This window comes from Malus sylvestris, chromosome 8 (assembly GCF_916048215.2).
Source record: "Malus sylvestris chromosome 8, drMalSylv7.2, whole genome shotgun sequence".
NCBI lineage: Eukaryota > Viridiplantae > Streptophyta > Magnoliopsida > Rosales > Rosaceae > Malus > Malus sylvestris.
Window position 1 is genome coordinate 14734674 of NC_062267.1, and position 21403 is coordinate 14756076.

At 38.5% G+C, this 21403-nt stretch overlaps 1 protein-coding gene, 1 long non-coding RNA gene and 1 pseudogene across 4 annotated transcripts; 2 read left to right on the top strand and 1 right to left on the bottom strand.

The window, feature by feature from the left end:
- Positions 1-21403, bottom strand: part of LOC126631395 (probable sucrose-phosphate synthase 1) — a 98275-nt pseudogene that overhangs the window by 38702 nt on the left and 38170 nt on the right.
- LOC126632922 (uncharacterized) lies at positions 146-4653 on the top strand. Of its 2 annotated transcripts, XR_007626879.1 has the most exons (3): positions 146-343; positions 789-897; positions 3797-4653. It is a non-coding gene; the product is annotated as an uncharacterized LOC126632922 (long non-coding RNA). The 2 variants fall into 2 exon arrangements; XR_007626878.1 differs by lacking the exon at positions 3797-4653 and having other exon boundaries at positions 789-1053.
- Positions 11371-19773, top strand: LOC126632908 (uncharacterized). 2 transcript variants are annotated; one of them, XM_050303441.1, is made up of 10 exons: positions 11372-12892; positions 13437-13910; positions 14004-14305; positions 15169-15891; positions 15971-16249; positions 16433-16594; positions 16709-17647; positions 17745-17960; positions 18654-18914; positions 19113-19773. In XM_050303441.1, exons 1-10 carry the CDS (start codon positions 11479-11481, stop codon positions 19458-19460), a joined length of 5118 nt encoding a protein of 1705 aa, XP_050159398.1. In that variant the 5' UTR covers positions 11372-11478; the 3' UTR covers positions 19461-19773. The 2 variants fall into 2 exon arrangements, with proteins under 2 accessions (XP_050159397.1, XP_050159398.1); XM_050303440.1 differs by having other exon boundaries at positions 11371-12892; positions 13437-14305.

Consider the following 21403-nt stretch of genomic DNA (forward strand, 5'->3'; position numbering starts at 1 on the left):
CACAAAGCCCCTCCAACTACTTCCATACCCAGCATTTTCATATTGTTACACAGTGAATTTACGATTTTTCCCTTAAGTGAGTTGTTGGCTGGGAATCCTTACGCGTGTTTAGTGGGACGTGTGGCACTTTACTCACCTCTTATTCCACATACAAAACTAAATCGGCGCTGCTCTCTTCTTCTCTCACAAAACTAAGCCATCGCCGTTGTTCTTCTTTCTAAAAAAACCACGATCCTCGACATTTCTGTGAACATTCAAGCTTTTGCATGCACAAATTCGTTTCGTGTATATACAAATTTTTAAAATCAGCAAGCGTTGGGACTCGGATTTCTCACTTCAATCGGTATGTTAAATACCTTTGTCCAGCTTTGTATGAATAATTAGTGAATAATTTGTTGTTTTCGGTTTTTTTATTTGGATTTTTTGTGTGGGATTTGTTAGATTGTTTTGTTTCTTACTGGGTTTTCTGTGCGATTTGTTCGTTTTTTTTTTCTTGGATTATTATTTTGATTTTGTGCATTTTTAGGTTAGTTGGTTGTGGGTTATGATGTTTGTTTATAAATTTATTAGTAATTTTTATTTTTGCGTACGCTGTTTGTTTATAGTTCTGATTCTAGATGACCCATTTATGAATTTTATCTTAATTGAATAATTTTTATCTGGGTTCACATATACATCTATGAATTTTAGGAAGACTTCATATATTTTTTTATGAGACTTAATATTTTGTTTTGAATTTGAGTTCCTACAAGATGGTCACTTAAGTTTTGATTGTTTCATTAATACAGATGATGGAGGAGTGGAAGAGATTGGGGGGCAGATGAGTAAGACTTGTGATGGTTTCACATAAATGAATGGTCTCTCACATCTTCAACCAGATTACTCCCAGTTTGACATGTATGTATGATTCCTGTTTTTTTAGGAACTATGCTTTCAATTCGTTGGAGGCTTTCAGATTTCTGAAGGCTAAAGCATCTTTCTTTTTCCAAACTGGGCCGTCTTAATTTGAAATTGAGCATAATTTGAAACTGGACCGAAACCAAGATTAATTTACCTTCGTGTATACTACTCTTCCCCATGAATTTGTAGACCAAATTCAGTGAGGTATGGAGAGAATTTCAAATTTTCTCTTATTTCTAATATGGATGAGAGAATGAGAGCTCTATGTTTTTCTCTCAATTATCAGACCGGACGAAGAAGAAGAATCAAGTGAGGTCAAGTCAAAAGTGGGACATTAATCCCACGTCATTAGCTGCCATCTCTTCTTTATCTTTTTTCTTTGGGTTTTTATCATAAATAGTCCCTGACATTGATCAAACACATCATTTTGGTCCCTGGCATTGAAAATCAATAGAAATGGTTCCTGACATTGATCAAACACATCACAAATGGTCATTCCGTTAAAAACTTTTTGGGCAATTTTCAAAACTTCGTAACTCAATCGTTTCTTAACCAAATTCGACCCATGATATATCAAAATGAAGCTAGGAACGTGTAGAACAAGATTATACCTATTTGGAAGCCCAATGGTTGTTGTAGATGGCCGGAAAATAGCCTCAAATGTGACTGGTCAACAAAAAAACTGGAAAACTCGCCTGAAATGGGGTAAACTTTAAACATTCATAACTTCTTCAATAATCAACGAAATCGAGTGATTCAAAAACAAAAATCATACTTCTAGATGAGACTAAGAGAATGGTATCTTTCTTGATGGCTAACTCATCGTAGTTTGGCCGGAAAACGACTCGAAATTGGCTAACTCGAAAATGGTTATCCAAGTTCGAGCCATTTTACGGTCAAACCACAGTAAATTAGCAGTCAATAAAGGTACCATTCTCTTTGTCTCGTTGAGAAGTATGATTTTCATTTTTGAATCACTCAATTTCATTAAGTATTGAAGAAGTTATGAATGTTTAAAGTTTACCCCATTTCAGGCTAGTTTTGCAGTGTTTTCGCGGACCAGTCACATTTGAGGCTATTTTCCGGACATCGCCGGCAACCATTGGGCTTCCAAATAGGTATAATCTTGTTCTACACTTTTCTATCTTCATTTTGATATATCATGGGTCGAATTTGGTTAAGAAACGATTGAATTACAAAGCTTTGAAAATTGCCCAAAAAGTTTTTAACAGAAGGACCATTTGTGATGTGTTTGATCAATGTCAGGGACCATTTCTATTGATTTTCAATGTCAGGGACCAAAATGATGTGTTTGATCAATGTCAGGGATCATTTATGATAAAAACCCTTTTTCTTTCCTTATTTTATTTGTTGTCCAAGTAGATGGATGACACCCTTTTCTTTTTGTTTTTCTTTTCTTTTCTTCTTTTCTTCTTTTGGTGTTTCAGTGAACAACTTTTGTCATCTTTTATCAATGGAAATGAAACAATATTCTCTAATATTTTCAAACTTTAAATACATCAAGTTTTTTTTCTATCACAACTTTATACTTAAAGTGAGGATTGTGAGACACTTTCATACTTTTGTTAGGCTTTCGTTAGAAGCTCCTTTAATACGTGACGTGGCATCCACTTAGAAAATGATTGGACATCACGTGTCACTGTTGCTTCATGTGGACATCAAAAAATTAAAAATTAAAAAACAAAAAAAAATTAAAAATCAAACAGAGAAAAAAAAAATAGGAACAATATCCTCCCTGGAACCTGTGTTGAAAATTAAAATCACCTACATTCTCCTGGAGTTCCTCCCGCTTCTTTGTAGTACTAGGGTTTGGAAGTTTTTCGTTCTGAGTTTTGAATTTTTGGAGTTCTGAGGTGGAGTTCTATGGGTTTGGTTGTTTATTATAGAGGAATTTGTTTGGGAATGAGGGTGGGGCTGAATTGGGGTTGAAAATGGTGTGACTAATGTGGTTTGCAGTTTACGATGGGTGAGAGAGATGTGGCAGTGGGAAAGGCAGGAGGGAAGAGAGGTTGTTGCTATTTTCTTTTCTTTATTTTAGTTTTTAATTTTTAATGTGCACATGTGCCCACAATGATACGTGGCATCCATTCATTGTCCACATAGGTGTTACGTCACACATTGACGGAGTTTTTTTTACGACAAGTCTATCAGAAATATGAAAATGTCCCACAATTCTCACTCTAGGTATGAAATTGGGATAAAAAAACTTGATGTATGAAAGTTTGAAATCTTATTTCAAAATGAGAATTACCCTTGATATTATTTCAACTTTTAATTGCAAAACCTATTCTTGATTTGTCTCTTATTTTTTCAATTCAAATCTTACAATTATATCTAAGCTAGCTTAAATTAATGTAAAACTAATTGTATTGTTTTTCTCTTTTGAATATTCTGATTCAACCGTAAAAAAATGCTGTAAAAGCTCGAAGAGCCATCGACACTTTATCCCATATTTTGGTTATAGATTGTTTTATTTGTTTATTTATAGGTTAGAGTTTTAAATTTTTTATGGTCTGTTGAATGTGTAATTCTCTAAGCATTTGACAAAGTAAGATTTCAGATTACTCTCCTAAAACTCACATCAACTTGGTTGCGTTTCCACAACACCCTAAAGCTATTCTTTTATCAGGCAAGTCATTATTTCTAAAATTTGTGAATGAAAGTTCTTGAAATTTGTTGGTTTTTTTTATGATGGGTTTCTTTTGAATTTGGATTTCATATTTAGAGCAAAGATAAATTGGTTTCCTTTTTTCATTTTTCTCTTGACTAAGCTACAAGTTTTTTTCCAAAAAAACAAACTAAGCTACAAGCCATTCGCGTTGTTTCGTGCATTATTGTTTCTTTTGATTTGGATCCATTTGTGCTTATTGTTCAGGTGGTTGTTTTTCAAGTATATCGATCAGTTCAAGTGGTTGTTTTTCAAGTATAACGATCAGTTCTCTAGGTGCTTCTATGTGGAATACAAGAAATGTGGGATTGACGTATAATGTCAGGCACTGTTTATATGATAAGTCCATGTCACCTAACCCTAGGGAGGTACGGCTAAAGGGGGCACGGCAAGGAGTCTTTAAATACTTCGTGTGTTTCCTCTCAGAAAGATAATGCAAAGGTTGTTCATTTTAATTATCCACTAGGGAAAAGAGAGAAAAACTTTAAGCATTCTATATTGATCCAAGGGGCTAGCACATCAAATTTATCACTCCATCATTCGTTGCTAGATTTATCAGTATAGATACACTTAAGAGTCTCAACATTTGGGGAGTTTTATGTGATCAATCATGAAGAGGAAGATTGCAAGCATATGGATCATCCAATTAAGTGACATGCATGTAAATAGAGTTTATGAAGCTTCGCTTGATCACTCAATGAATTTCGTTTTTTTTTTTTCAAATTTTCGTTTTGATAACATGATTTTTTTTAGTGGATGCGGAAAGAAGAATTGTTTGGATCATTAATATCACGTTCAGATTTTTACGGTTAGTGAAAATATTGCTTGGAGTTTATAAGTCTTTAGAAACTATATAACATTGACTCATATTTGTAAACATTGAAACGTGATATCAACAATATGAATCGAACATTTTTTTGCATCCGCTAAAAGATCTCATTTTAAAAAAAGAAAATCTAAAAAATAAAATCCAGTGAGAAAAATAGAGCATAGGGGTTAAATAAAAATCTAGAGTTTATGGATTATGATGTTGAATTTTAGGGTTGACTTGTTCACAAATTTGTAAAGCGTGTCATTACGAATGATTGTGTGTGTGTGTGTGTATATATATATATATATTTTTTTTTTTACATTTTTCATATTTCTACATTAATTACTATGAATTTTTATTAATTTTGTACTAAAACAAATATGTAACATCCCACTTCGTTTATGGGAGTGATCCTTAAATATATATTCTCATCCTTACCTAGCACGAGGCATTTTGGAAGCTCACTGGCTTCGGGTTCCATAGGAACTCTGAAGTTAAGTAAAAAGGAGGTTAGAGCACTCCCAAGATGGGTGACCCACTGGGAAGTTGTTTGTGAGTTCCCAGAAACAAAATCGTGAGTGAATGGTAAGCCCGGCCAGAGCACTTCCAGGATGGGTGACCAACTGGGAAGTTGCTCGTGAGTTCCCAAAAATAAAACCGTGAGGGAATGGTAAGCCCAAAACGGACAATATCGTGCTACGGTGGTGGAATGGGTCCTGGATGTGGTGGACCCTGGTCGGGATGTGACAATTGGTATCAGAGTCAATCCTTGGCCGGAAGTGTGCTGACGAAGACGTCGGGCCCCTAAGAGGGTGGATTGTAACATCCCACATCGCCCATGGGAGTGATCCTTAAATGTATATTTCTATCCCTACCTAGCACAAGGCCTTTTGGGAGCTCACTGGTTTCGGGTTCCGTAGGAACTCCGAAGTTAAGCGAGATGAAGGTCAGAGCACTCCCAGGATGGGTGACCCACTGGGAAGTTGCTTGTGAGATCCCAAAAACAAAACCGTGGGGGAATGGTAAGCCCAAAGCGGACAATATTGTGCTATAGTGGTGGAATGGACCCGGGATGTGGTGGACCCGGGCCAGGATGTGACAAAATAACACTATTCATGAGGGTTTGGAGGGTTTTAAAAATCTAAACGATAATGTAACCATTATCTAAGCGTAGAGAATGCAATCATGTGGGTTTGCATTTCTTTTAACATTTTGCACACCTATACATTATTATTATGAAATTTTCTTTATTTTGAACTCCAAAAAAAATACTGTTCATGAGGGTTTATTGGGTTTTAAAAATCCAAACGCTTAGTCAAAGCTTAAAGGATGCAATAACGAGCGTTTGCATATTTTTTTTGACATTTTTCGCACTTGTTCAATATTATAAATTTATAATGTGTTATGGTTTTGGCACTTTTAATATGCTTTGAAATTTTAATCTCATTCAAAAGAGACTACAGTGCATTGACGACGGTGCTGTGTGCAGATTGTTAGGGTTTGTTTTGGTTGTTTTGTTGGGCTCAAGTGTCTGTTTCAGTCTTTTACTTTGTTTTGTTGGAGGTCCATTTCTCTTAGGAAGTTTTACTAACACTTCCGGTACTGTTCACTTTTAACGAAAAACCACATTTTTACCTTTCTTTGGTACTATTCACTACACCTTTATTTGTCATATTTCATTAAAACTAAAGTTTTTTTAGACTTTTCGTTTGTTTTCTTTTTCTTTTTTCTTTTATGCTTATCATGTTTTTTGCCCTCCTCCTTGTATATTTGATGTGTTGGTAAGGAAAGGGATCCTCTCAAGATCCTTTCCACCAATTCCTACCAATCAATAAATTCGGGTCTTTGAAATTTGATTCAACGATTAAAGTTATTATAATTTTTAAGACTAATTGGATTAATGGTCTCCGTGGTGAGAGGGTAATCGGAAGATAGTCCCCGTGGTGAAAAAATTCAGATTTAAACCCTCGTGGTGAACTTCGTTAGGATTTAAGTCCAAAATTAACATTTATGTGAACTCTCCGTTAACCCAAAATTAACAATCTCACCCTTCCCCCAAAGATTTCATTGGATTTTAAATTTTCTGGTCCAAAGCAGTATCACTTTTTGTGTTCTCTGGGTTAATTCAATCCGAGCAAGTTTTTAAATTTCAGCTCTTTCTCTAAGTAGGATACCCAAAAGAAAAAAAAAAGGAGCTTTCTTTACGGTAAAACCAGAAAAATGAGCTTCCTTTCACGCTCAGGTGGCATCTGCGGCTGAGATTTGATATGGGTTGTGAAGTTTCAAGCTTTTGGCTCCAATCCCTTGTAATTTATTAACCTTTAGATTTTGTAAAGTTTGAGTAAGTTTATATTTACCACCCAAAATTGTGGTTCTTTCTTATTTTTACAAATCCTGAAGGTTCTTTTACTGGAGAGAGGCTCCAACCACACCATCCTCAATCTGTAAGTTAGTTTTCACAACCCAATATTTCGTTTTTCAGTATTTGAATGGAATCGTAGCATGGTTCAACGAATTCATAGCCTTGGATGAATGAGTTTTTTTCTCTTTTGGTTATGAAGGTTGTTGATGCACAAAACCGGAGGTCTTGGAACAACGTAAATCTGACCGTGAATCTACAGAAATGTAAATAACACAAGATGTATCGTGGTTCACCCCAAGATTTGGGCTACGTCCACACGAATTGTATTGTATTTCTCTGAGAAGTGAGGGAGAGAGAGTTATGAGAGTGAGAGCTTTGAGAGGGGATGAGAGGGATGAGAAGGCTCCAAAAATGGCCTCCCCTAATTGTGAGGGTGAGGGGTCCTTTTATAGAATAAGGACTCATCACTTATTACATATTTGCCCCTTCTTTTATCACATAATTACATTTAAGTCTCTCAAGTATTTGTACGAGATCTAAAATACGAGGCCCTAAATATGGTATAAACAGTAGTCCCCCAAGTCTTTAGTCAAGAGAGTTGGAGACTTGAAATTCAGTCCATGTGTGGGCCGAAGTAACTAGATGTTGTCTTAAACTGATGCTCAATATGAAGCAATGCTCAATCTGATATGATGCTTAATTAGAAGTAGCACATGTTGTGAGGCTGCTTGGCTCGTGGCTTATGTTGCCTTGGTTGGCTCGGCTTGTGGCGTTAAAGGTGAGGGAGTCCCTTTTATAGAATAAGGGCTCGCTCCTCAATACATAAGTGATGGGCTAAGAGTTGATGTTCGCGGCGAGGTGGTTGCTCAGCTGGCGGCGTTGCTCTCTAATGAAGGTGAGGGAGTCCCTATTATAGAATAAGGGCTCGCTCCTCAAGACACAAGTGATGGGCTAAGTCCCCCAAGTATTTTTCATGAGGCCCAGTTGAGGCCCAATGTATGGTACATAATGTAGTCCCCAAGTCTTCGGTCAATAGAGTTTGTTGGTTGGAGACTTCAAATTGAATCCATGTATGGACCGAAGTGGCGGTTGTTCAGATGCGGTATTTGTATACCCTGTATTGAAGCTTTGTAGGTGAAGCTTTGCAAGTGAAGCTTTGAAGCTAGAGCTCTGTAAATGAAGCTTTCGAAGCTGGAGCTTTTATAAATGAAGTTTTTGAAGCTAGAGCTCTGTAAATGAAGCTTTTGAAGCTAGAGCTCTGTGAATAAAGCTTTTGAAGCTGATTGACATGAGTGATGCTCATGAATGTTTATGTTGATTGACATGAGTGATGCTCATGGATGTTGTCATGAATGATGCTCATGAATGTTAACATGAGTGATGGTCATGAATGTTTATGTATGATTGTCATGAGTGATGCTCATAAATGTTTATGTATGAATGACATGAGTAATGCTCATGTATAATTTGGAGTATTGGACGTACTTTTGATCACCTGGTTGGTGGCATGAAGGAGAGTACAGGTTGTACATTTCATCACCTGGTTGGTGGTAATAATGGCAGGTTGTTGAATAATTTTGGAGTACTGGGCGTATTTTTGATCACCTGGTTGCTGCTATTTTGGGCTTATGGGCCTTCGCACTCCATAATAAATGGGCTTTGCCCTTTTTTTTTTTTACCCTTTGATGGGGTTTATACAGATGTTTCTGAAAGATAGGAAAAATAAATTACATTATACAAAAACAAGAAAAGCAAATCACATCATTCTAGTAGGGTGTTTATTCTTTGCTTTTGCTTTCTCTTTTGCTTTTTTGCTTTCTCTTTTCTGCTTTGTTTTCCACTGCTGCTTTTCTTGATCTCCCCGCTCCTAATAGGGCTCACCTCTTTTCTGCTTTTCTCTTTCCCCCGCGTATCTCCAAAAACATAACCAATGATGCTTTGCGAGCCTGTGGAACAGCAGAAGCAGATTTGCTTTTACTTTTTCTTTTCACTTTCCTCTCTTTATGTCTCTGAGCTATCATGCATGTGCACCATGTACTAAAGTAGGTATTGGAAAAGAACAACGACATCCATGGAGAACGCCGGACCGAGATGCTGTTATCACCGAGCTATCATCCATGGCTTCTTTCTCAATGCCCTTGCATTCTACACCAATTCCTAGCCTACCCACTTCTTTAATCTCTCCCATTTCCAAAACCCACTCCCAAATTTCCTTCATTCGAAATCCCAATCCTTGCTTTGCATCCAAAGCGTCATCGAATAAACCACAATTTGCAAGGTGAGACATTCTCATCGGAGGGCTAGGAATAAACGGCGGATCAAAGATGAGTGAAATCACAGGGAATTTCGGTGAATCGGCAACTGTCGAGACTACTCCAAACAGGGTCGTCGAACTCAATGAGTTCTCGTTCACTCTGGACTCGGTTATCAGCGTGATCGTGCCGCGGCCAAAGAAGTCTAGGACCAAGGCGGAAAAGGGGGCGGAATAGGAGGTGTTGGCGATTCAGGGCTTCAAGTTCGTAGTGGACGACATCGTGAAGTTCGACGTTCACGTGAATGACGACGAGGACACAATTCCGTCCAGTTTCAGCCCCGGCCTGAAGCGGGTCGAGCGGAGGAGGCCATTGAGAGTGGGGAGCTGCTTGATTTCTCGAAGTAGGGATCTAAAATCTCGAGCAGAGCAGATTCCTTCTTCTTTGAAGCTGAAGTATTGGGTTAAGTCAGACTCAGGGAGTCTTCAACAAGCTTTTTTTTTTTTCAAGTTCTAGTTGACGGAAAACATTCAACATTCCCTTTTTCTTTCTTCTTACCTCGGAACTGCGGCAGTTATGTGCTGAAGCCATACGAAGGGATACGAGTCAGGATCCCAAACAGGAGTTCGGTTGGGCTTGTCTGATATCCTTGGCCGTGAAACTGCGGTCCATGACTTCAGAGAGCGAGAAAGATTGCACGAGTGTAGATTTTGGGGGTTAGGGTTTTGATACTGATGAGTGCCCTTTCCCTGCCCCTTGAGCCGAACTCCACTGATTCGAGTTTTCGCGTTGTGGGTAGCTCTGACTCTGGTTAATCTGGTTAGGATATCCGCAATTAGGATAGTCCGAACCCTGATTTGGATATCCCCGATTGGGATAGCTCTGTGTGGTGTGAAAGAATGGCGGGTAAAGTGGTAATTGCATTACCGAAGACAGTGAAGCAGCTCAATAGGACTGAGAGCTGCACAAACACTGCAGGAGAACCCATGTTTTATTTCTTAAGTTTCTGCAGATTCACAGTAGATGTGAAAAAAATGAAAGAGAACCGATATAGCTTTTCGTGTCGTTTCCCACAGATGGTGCCAAATGTTGATGCACAAAACCGGAGGTCTTGGAACAATGTAAATCCTACTGTGAATCTGCAGAAATGTAAACAACACAAGATGTATCGTGGTTCATCCCAAGGTTTGGGCTACGTCCACATTGATTGTATTGTATTTCTCTGAGAAGTGAGGGAGAGAGAGTTATGAGAGTGAGAGCTTTGAGAGGGGATGAGAGGGGTGAGAAGGCTCCATAAATGGCCTCCCCTAATTGTGAGGGTGATTGGTCTTTTTATAGAATAAGGACTCCTCACTTATTACATATTTGCCCATTCCTTTATCACATAATTACATTTAAGTTCCTCGAATATTTGTACAAGATCTAAATACGAGACCCTAAATATGGTATAAACAAAGGTTGAATGGGTTAAGAGACGGACGAGAAAGATGTTAATTTTGGGCTTAAATTCTAACAGAGTTCACCGCGAGGGTTGAAATCCGAATTTTTTTACCACGGGGGCTATCTTCCGATTACCCTCTCATCACTGGGACCATTAATCCAATTTAGCCAATTTTTAAAGGAGCTCCATGTTTTTAGCTGTTGGATTAAATTTCAATGCCCAAATTTGTTGATTGGTAGGATTTGGTGGAAGCTATCTGGAGAGGATCCCTTTCCCGTTGGTAATGAAATTACTTTTTTCCCAAAAAAAAAAAGATGTGCTATCCACACATTCTATTTTACTTTTCATACCCCCTTTGTTAATTTATGGTGTGTGAATATCACACCTAAAAAAAAAAGAGTTTTTAGAACTGATGACTGCCCTAGAGCAGCAGGAAGAAAACGGCTATGGCCGTAGCGGATCTTCTGCAGCACGTGCTGTAATAACCCCTGATTGGACCTACCGCCCACGTGGGCCCCATCGCACGTGCAAATACATCATCAGATCAACGGCCTTACACGTAGCGAAATAACACCTGGATGTAGACGATCAGAACTAGCCAAACCTTAAAGACGCAAAATTAGGAAAAAAGACAAAAAAAAAGGGTGTGATATCCACACACAATTTTTTACTTCTTACACACCGTTTTAATTTTCGATCATCGGATCGGATGAATTGAAGACGATCAAATGACAAAAATTAACAAGAGGCATGTGAGAAGTAAAAAGGAATGTGTGGCTAGTACATAAAAAAAAAAAAAAAAAAAAAAGGAAAGGGAAGGCAGAGCGACGGCGCAGGTTAACTACGATGCACCGCTTGTTGTCCAAAATGCCCTCCGTTCTTCTTCTTCTTTGTTCTCCCAAAAAATTGATAAAAAATAAAAAATTGAATATAAAAACCAGAGAGTGAGGAGAGAGAAAGATAGAGAGAGAGAGAGAGAGGAGAAGAGAAACGCGAACGAAACGAAACGAAACGAAACCCCTAATGAAGCAGCAGCAGCAGCAGCAGCAGCAGAGCTCATCATCGTCTGAGGTGGTATCGTCGTCGTCGTCCTCCTCCTCCTCCGCCGTATCCACTGCAGCCGACCATTCGCTGCCCGCCACCTCATCGCCGAATTCGGGAGCCTCCGAAAAGCTTTCGTCGATACCTGCGGCGGCACAGGAGGACCTCGCTGTGGGGTCCAGGGACGGCAGCGGGGCACAAGAGAGCGTGACCGTCGATCGGCGGGGCGAGTACTCTGCGGTCTGCCGATGGACGGTCCAGAACTTTCCGAGAATCAAGGCTAGGGCACTGTGGAGCAATTACTTCGAGGTAGGGGGATACGATTGCCGGTTGCTAATATACCCTAAGGGTGACTCACAGGCGCTGCCGGGGTACATCTCGATATACCTCCAAATCATGGACCCGCGGGGCACGTCGTCGTCCAAATGGGACTGCTTCGCGAGTTACCGGCTCGCCATCGTTAACCTCGCCGACGATTCCAAGACCATTCATCGCGATTCTTGGCATCGGTTCTCGAGCAAGAAGAAATCTCACGGTTGGTGCGATTTTACGCCTTCTTCAACTGTCTTTGAATCGAAATTAGGTTATTTGTTCAATACGGACTCCGTTTTGATTACCGCCGATATCTTGATATTGAATGAGTCCGTTAATTTTACGCGAGATAGTAATAACAATAACAATGAGCTCCAATCGTCCGCCGGCTCGATGATGTCTGGTTCCGCCGTGGCCGGGCCGGTTTCCGATGTGTTGAGTGGCAAGTTCACATGGAAAGTTCATAACTTTAGTTTGTTTAAGGAGATGGTTAAGAATCAGAAGATAATGAGCCCGGTGTTTCCTGCTGGAGAGTGTAATTTGAGGATTAGTGTGTACCAGAGCTCGGTGAACGGCGTGGAGTATTTGTCAATGTGTTTGGAGAGCAAGGACACGGACAAGACGGTTGTGTTGTCTGATAGGAGTTGTTGGTGTTTGTTTCGAATGTCGGTGTTGAACCAAAAGCCTGCGACTAATCACATGCATAGGGACTCGTATGGGAGATTTGCTGCCGATAATAAGAGTGGGGATAACACTAGTTTGGGGTGGAATGATTATATGAAGATGTCGGATTTTGTTGGGACTGAGTCGGGGTTTTTATTGGATGATACTGCAGTGTTTAGTACATCATTTCATGTGATAAAGGAATTTAGTAGCTTTTCGAAGAATGGAGGATTAATTACTGGGAGGAGTGGTAGTGGGGCAAGGAAGTTGGATGGTCACATTGGGAAATTCAATTGGAGGATTGAAAACTTCACTAGGTTGAAGGATCTTTTAAAGAAGAGGAAGATAACAGGTCTCTGCATCAAGAGCAGGAGGTTTCAGATTGGAAATCGAGACTGTCGACTCATAGTTTATCCCCGAGGTATGCTTCATTATTGCACAAGAGGATTCTCTGTTGTTTTATTCGCAATAATCGGTTGTAACCATCAATAACTCTTTCTTTTGTGAATTTAATGTGTTACAAAGCTATGAAACCTTGCGATACACCATTCTCATACAGATATTTGAGGACTAGTTGTACCTTTATCATCCTATTTGAAAATGGTTTTACATGTCCTTCCCTACAATCCCAGCACTTGAACGCAGGGGAACGTAGGGGAGCTGCATCTGTAGTTACTTGGCATCATGGGCCACTGCAAATATGGTATGTATGAATGCAGCCAAGTTAGCGTAAGCCACCATGATTTGCATATATTGCTTATAATCTGCTCTTTGTGCTCGATGTTACTTGAGCTATGCTTAGGCGTGCTCATTTTTTCCTAGGATTGTGTATGTCATGAACGGTTTGAAATTCCATATGGTGGAATGATACAGTTTTATAAATGTGTTAGACAACATAACAACTATTCAGCTTGTGTTTTAGAGAGTGAACTGATGAAAATTTTCCATATCTTTGGTGGTATCAGGGCAGTCTCAGCCACCATGCCACCTTTCAGTGTTTCTTGAAGTTACTGATTCACGGAATACTTCCAGTGACTGGAGTTGTTTTGTGAGCCATCGTTTGTCGGTTGTTAACCAGAGGATGGAGGAGAAGTCTGTCACAAAGGAGTCTCAGAACCGCTACTCCAAAGCTGCAAAGGACTGGGGCTGGCGTGAATTTGTGACGCTTACTAGTCTATTTGATCAAGATTCAGGGTTTCTAGTTCAGGACACTGTTGTATTCTCCGCGGAGGTCCTTATATTGAAGGAGACATCAATAATGCAGGAGTTTACTGATCAGGATAATGCGTCAAGCGATGCCGGTTTGCAGATTGATAAGAACGGGAGAAGAAGTTCCTTCACATGGAAGGTGGAGAACTTCCTGTCTTTTAAGGAAATAATGGAGACTAGAAAAATCTTTAGCAAATTCTTCCAAGCTGGTGGATGTGAAATTCGAATTGGTAAGCAGCAGTCACACATTTTCTCCACTAAAAAGGGTGGTCGCATTTGTTTGCATTTCATAATCTTACTGACATGTGTTTTCCTTGATGCAGGTGTATATGAGTCCTTTGACACCATATGTATTTATTTGGAGAGTGACCAGTCAGTTGGTAGTGATCTGGATAAAAACTTTTGGGTTAGATACAGGATGGCTGTTGTGAATCAAAAGAACCCTGCTAAAACTGTGTGGAAGGAATCATCTATATGTACAAAGACTTGGAACAATTCTGTTTTGCAATTCATGAAGGTGTCAGATATGTTGGAAGCAGATGCAGGGTTTCTTGTTCGTGATACTGTTGTTTTTGTCTGCGAAATATTGGACTGCTGTCCTTGGTTTGAGTTTTCAGATCTAGAGGTTAGTGTTTACATGCCTGTTTCAGTTACACTCTGCCTGCTAATCATGGTTGTATTTATATTGTCTATCTGATGTTCAAGTTTCTTGATTCTTAATGCTCACCCATCTTGAGCTTATGATAAGGAATTTATAATTTTCTGGGAAGTATTTTGTGGTTCTTTAATTTTTACTCTTCTTTGCTAACATTGTTTGAGATATACGATGTCAGTTTGCCTACGTCATCTGTCTGTGTAACATTTAATTTTTTTTGAAGAAAAACAATAAATAATAGAAATGTGTAACATTTAATTTAGAACAAGGGTACATTATTTATTTTTAACTGTTATTGTCTCTGTCTGCCTTGAGCAATAAAATTTCTGTTTAACTTCAAGCAGTCTATACGTTTCAACTCGCCACTGTAGCAATGAGTTTGTCCAATGTTTTAAAATGTGAAGATGAAGCCAAGGCGTTTCGTGGATAGCCCCGCCTAGGCGAAAGCCTTGAGGTGTGAGGCGAAGCCTTACGGGACGTTAAATTATTAATATATGTTATATATATATATATATAATATAATCAACAATAGAGTTGAAATCAAACATTATAGAAGAATAATCAACAGTCAAGTAAAAAATTTCTTCTCTGTAGGTGGGAAACCCTAACCTTAAAAAAAAAAAAAAAGAAAAAAAAAAGCCCCAGCTGACGTGCGCCTTGACCAGGCTTGCGCGAGTTGAAGCCTACTCCCCCTGGGCAGAGGTGTTTTCCTCACCACCCTGCCTCAAAGGCTGCCTAGGCGTGTCTCAAGGCTCATTTTTTAGACCACTGAATTTGACTTCCCTTCTACGCTTTCATAGTGGTTGCCTATTGATATGCATTTTGCCTGTCAGGTTTTTGCTTTGGATGATGATCAGGATGCATTAACAACAGATCCTGATGAGCTAGTTGATTCTGAAGATAGTGAAGGAGTTGGTGGTGATGAAGAAGATATCTTTAGAAACCTACTTTCTAGAGCTGGATTTCACCTCACATACGGAGATAATCCTTCACAGCCACAGGTCACTCTACGAGAAAAGCTTCTGATGGATGCTGGTGCTATTGCTGGTTTTCTGACTGGGCTCCGTGTTTATCTTGATGACCCTGCTAAAGTAAAACGCCTGCTTCTTCCAACCAAGCTTTCTAGTAGCGGCGATGGAATGAAGGTCATAAAGAATGATGAATCTTCCCCTAGTTTGATGAATTTGCTAATGGGAGTCAAAGTTCTGCAGCAGGCGATCATTGATTTACTTCTGGACATTATGGTTGAGTGTTGCCAACCTACAGAAGGGACTTCTAATGGTGACTTGTCTGATGCAAACTCAAAGTCTCCAGATGGAAGCGGAGCTGCTAGTCCGCTGCAATCCGATAGAGAAAATGGAGCTACAGAATCTTCGGATTGTCCTGTGTGTGAAAGATTGGATACTAGCGCTGATGAAACTAGCAGCAGCACTTCGGCTGTTCAGAGCTCTGACGTGAATGGGATTGGTGTACCTGGAAAAACTCTTCCTGGGAAACCAATTTGTCTTCCAGAAACATCTGCCGGGGTGTCAGAAAATGTCACCCTTCGCTCAAAGGTACAGTACATTGTTGCTCTAGTATTTAATATGTAGCTTAAGTGATAGTATTGACCTGTTTTAACAAATTGAATTGTAGACTAAGTGGCCTGAGCAATCAGAGGAGCTCTTAGGATTGATTGTAAACTCATTGAGAGCTCTAGATGGAGCTGTTCCACAAGGATGTCCTGAACCAAGACGTCGGCCTCAGTCTGCACAAAAGATCGCTCTTGTACTGGATAAAGCGCCGAAGCATTTGCAGCCCGATCTTGTTGCTTTGGTGCCCAAGTTGGTTGAGCACTCAGAGCATCCACTTGCTGCTTTTGCACTTATAGAACGACTTCAAAAACCAGATGCAGAACCTGCTTTGCGGACACCTGTTAAGATTTATTTACTTTTTGTCGTTCAAAGATAATTTGCTTTCCCCAGATGTGTATTTATATCTCTTTAAAACAGAGCATCTTACATATACTATGGAATCTAGCTAGCATGTGCAACTTTGCACAGCTTAGCCTATTGCGATGTTGTTCTTCTGTTAAGGTATCTTTATCTTGTTTCTCAGGTTTTTGGTGCTCTTAGTCAACTGGACTGTGGCAGTGTAGTGTGGGAACGAGTTTTATCTCAATCTCTTGAGTTTTTGCCAGATTCAAATGATGAGCCTCTTGCTGCAACCATAGATTTTATATTTAAAGCAGCATCCCAGTGCCAACACCTGCCTGAAGCGGTATGCGTATGCTGTAATTCTTAATTCAAAATTAAAAAGCCCACTTATATTATTGTATTACTTTTGGCATTCCTTTCTCTTCACATTTGTAACCATCATTATTCTCTATTATAGGTCAGATCGGTTCGTGTTAGGCTAAGGAATTTGGGTGCCGACGTTTCTCCTTGTGTTCTTGAATTTTTGAGTAGAACTGTAAATAGCTGGGGAGATGTTGCTGAAACCATACTGAGAGATATTGATTGTGACGATGATTTTGGTGACACTTGCTCGACATTGTATTCTGGTCTTTTCTTGTTTGGTGAACATGGACCAATTTCTGAACGGTTTCATTTGGTGGATAAGCAGACTTTCCACGCGAGTCGTCACTTTTCTGACATTTACATCTTGATTGAGATGTTATCCATACCTTGTCTGGCTGTTGAAGCCTCTCAAACATTTGAGAGAGCTGTAGCTCGTGGTGCCATTGTGGCTCATTCTGTGGCCATGGTTTTGGAAAGGCGCCTTGCTCAAAGATTGAATCTTGATGCTAGATTTGTTGGGGATAATTTTCAGCAGACTGATGTTGCAGCAGAGGAAGATGCCAATGAACAGCTGAGAGTCCAACGAGACGATTTTACATCCGTTCTTGGTCTTGCTGAAACATTGGCCCTCTCTAGAGATCCGTGTATTAAGGGATTTGTGAAGATGCTGTATACGTTATTATTTAAATGGTATGCTGACAAGACTTATCGAGGGAGAATGCTAAAGAGACTTGTAGATCAAGCCACTAGCACTACAGATAGTAGCCGTGAAGTTGATCTAGATTTGGATATCTTGGTGACCTTGGCTTCTGAAGAACAAGAAATTATCAGACCAGTTTTGAGTATGATGCGGGAGGTTGCTGAGCTTGCAAACGTTGATCGTGCTGCTCTGTGGCACCAGTTATGTGCCAGTGAAGATGAAATAATTTGCATGCGTGAAGAAAGGAAAGCCGAAAATGCTACTATGGTTAAAGAAAAAGCTGTTCTATCGCAAAAACTAAGTGACTCTGAAGCTACTAACACTCGTCTTAAGGTACTTGTCGTCTTAACTGGTGATATGGCTACGATTATTGCATCTTGTTTATTCTTTTCGGAGAATTTTAGAATTGATGCATGTCATGATGTGGCAGTCTGAAATGAAGGCTGAGATTGACCGCTTTGCTCGAGAAAAGAAGGAACTATCCGAACAAATACAAGAAGTTGAGAGTCAGCTTGAGTGGTACCGCTCTGAGCGAGATGATGAAATCAGAAAGCTCACTACAGAGAGGAAAGTGCTTCAGGATCGTCTTCATGATGCAGAGACACAACTCTCTCAATTGAAGTCCCGAAAACGTGATGAATTGAAGGTGTCAAATTTGCTTTTCTTTCTTGTCATCTCAAATGAGCTCACACCTTTTATCTAAGCTGGTGTTCTTATGTATTTGATAGTTTCTCAAAAGGCTCTTTCTCATATCAGGTTTTTGATGCATCAAAAATTGGTTTTAGCTTTTTATATTTTGGGAGTTTTAACGAAAAGCCATGGTACTGTTCACTTTAACGAAAAACCACATTTTTACACTAAAAAGTCAAACATGGTACTATTCACTTTACCCTTTATTTTGTCCTTAACATTAAAACTCAAAGTTTTCAAACCCTTTTCATTAGTTTTTCTTTATATTTAAGCATATATATATATATATATATATATTATGATATGCGCTCAATTTTTGTGTGCATGCCATTTGAGTTTTGAAATATTCAGTTGACATCGTGTTATGAATTGTGATTTTGGATTGTGCAATAGGGATTTTGCCTTCCTATGTCTGGAGCATGTTTTGGTAATATGAACTTGGATTCAGTATCTCGTCTACAGAAGCTGCATGTTTAAATGATTTTCATGCGAAAGTCTTTTGAGTATTCATTCATTTTGAACTCGCAGAAAGTATTAGTAGGCATAATTATTTGATCCTTGTTTTTTATTATTTCTTCATTTGATGTTTTTGTCTTGCTTTTTCTACTAAGACATACCTTTTTCTAACTACAATGGATGAATGTGACAGAAATTGGTGAAGGAGAAAAATGCTCTTGCTGAAAGGTTGAAAAGCACTGAAGGTGCACGTAAAAGATTTGATGAAGAACTTAAACGGTATGCCACAGAGAATGTAACCCGAGAGGAAGTTCGACAGTCTCTTGAGGATGAAGTACGGCGATTGAAACAAACAGTGGAGCAAACAGAAGGAGAGAAACGGGCGAAGGAAGAGCAGGTTGCTCGGTGTGAGGCGTATATTGATGGGATGGAATCAAAATTACAGGCCTGCCAGGTTTTTGCCTCAAAATAGCAAACGCTCTATTTTTCCTTTGTTCATTTTGAGTCACCATAATCTTCCCGGTCTTCTAATTATTTGTATATCACCAGAAGCAGCTAGCTTTGGTGCTTATTGAATTTAGCTTCATATTTTGATTTATCTAATATTCAGGATAATATCGCTCCTATTAATGCTTCTCCATATCTTCTGTAGCAATATATTCACACCCTCGAGGCTTCACTTCAGGAAGAAATGTCGCGGCATGCTCCTCTGTATGGGGCTGGTTTGGAAGCTCTATCAATGAAGGAGTTGGAGACACTTTCAAGCATCCATGAAGAAGGTCTCAGGCAGATCCATACCCTTCAGCAGCAGCGTAAAGGCAGTCCAGCCGGCAGTCCCCTTGTGAGCCCTCACGCCCTCCAACACGGTCATGGGTTATATCCTTCAACACCACCCCAGATGGCCGTAGGATTGCCTCGTCCTCTGATCCCAAATGGTGTCGGAATCCACAGCAATGGGCATGTGAATGGTAATGTTGGACCCTGGTTCAACCATTCGTAGATGGTTGGGTCATAGACTCACAGCTCTGTTTTGTTCCAATGTCGGCATTGGTTCGCCCAACGGAATGGGGTGAAATTGCTATTTTTTGCATCGGTTTGTTGGCATTTTGGCTGTTGGAACTGTCGGAACCGAGTTGAAAAGAGAAAGGAGAAGGAAAAAGGAATAAGATGATGAAAGTTAGGTTTAGGGTTTAAGAAAATGTGAGGAAGAGAGTCCAATAGAAGTAACAGTTGCAAATGCCAATACTCATTTGCCCCCTTTTTGTTCCCTTGAAGTCAATTATAGGCTTTTTATTCATTTAAATTTTTTGTTATTCCGGTGTTCGGTTTATTTAAATTTTTTGGGTGTGATGTAGTTCTTCTGTTGTGTTACAGAGGCAAATCAACTGGTTTATCCACCGCTTCATAAAGCGTTTTTGCTAGAATAGCGACATGACATATTTACTGATTATGTTGCTGATCACTTTGATAAGGCAAACCGAACCAGACCATGTCCTAATATCTAACATGCATCAACGGGGTCCATCTTCATTAGGAAGAGAGTAATGCTAGATAAATTAAATTTGTAAATTAAATAATGTGTCATCGATAACAAATAAGCATGTTAATCAATACTTAAGTCGTAGTAATTTAATTATCAATTTTCATACTATTTAGTTTACAAAATTTAGTCTTTTCAAGTGGTCAGTACCATGTATTCAAATACTACTCTTCCAGAAATAGTCGGGAAGATTCTTTTGAAGTAATTTTAGTCTATGGTCAAATGAGAGACTTAGGTCTAATATATTAATATAGTGATATTTTGGATGCGGTCCCTAATCCTTAACATTCTTTGATTAAAACCTTAATAGTATTCAAAGTTTGATCAAGGTCTATTGACTTTGTACACTTTATTATATTACTATTACTATTTATATTTTTATAGTTTTGACATTAATTGTTTGATATTTTATGAGATTTATAATCCTATAAATTTAAAATCCCTCATTATAATACTATTAGAAACGGTTACAATAAAAACAAATCAAATATTTTGATTGAATAAATGGATAAAAACTATATAAAAATAAGAAATAATAAATGGCAAAAGAATGTATCCATAGTGTTAAAAAAATTGGTACATTTCACATATAACAAAGTGGTAATAAAGAATAATGGGTACATTAGAAATAAATTGGAGTACAGATAAAAGATTAAAAATTATGACTACAAATGAATTTTTAAAAATATAGGCGCTAAAAGAAATTAATACATGGGTACAAAATAAAACTAAAAAGAAAATACTACAAATTTAAAAAAAAAATGTTGCAAATTAAAAGTGGGTACAAACTAAAAATATATATGATACAAAGTTTAGGCATAAAACATAAATATACCATATGTAATTTTTCTATCATTGATTAAATATACAATATAACGTGACGGTATACACATGGGTACAAACACAAATAAAACTTTAAAAAATATGGGGAAAAAAAAACTAATATATGGGTACAAATTAAAAATGAAAAGAAAATTGGTACAAATTAAAAAATATTTGCAAATTAAAAATAGGTACAAACTAAAAATAAAAATATATGATAAAAAAATTTAGCTATAAATATAAATATACTAATTGTAACATTTTTAACATTAAAGGAATATATTTAAAAATAAAAATATTTTATTATTCAAATAATTAATGATGTTATTAATACCCAAGGACCTTGATAAAAAATTGAAAATGAATAGGATTTTAATCAATGGAATAACAAAAAGAAGGATATGAACCTAATTTTTCCATTAATATATTATCGCCACTAATCAACGGCTAAGGTATGACTCAACCGGATGAATCGATAACCAACAGATCAGATGGATTGGATTACGTTATCTTTGACTAGATTGCTAGCGTACCGCGAGGGTAATGATTAAAAGGTAGACAAGTTAAACTTTCCATGGTGC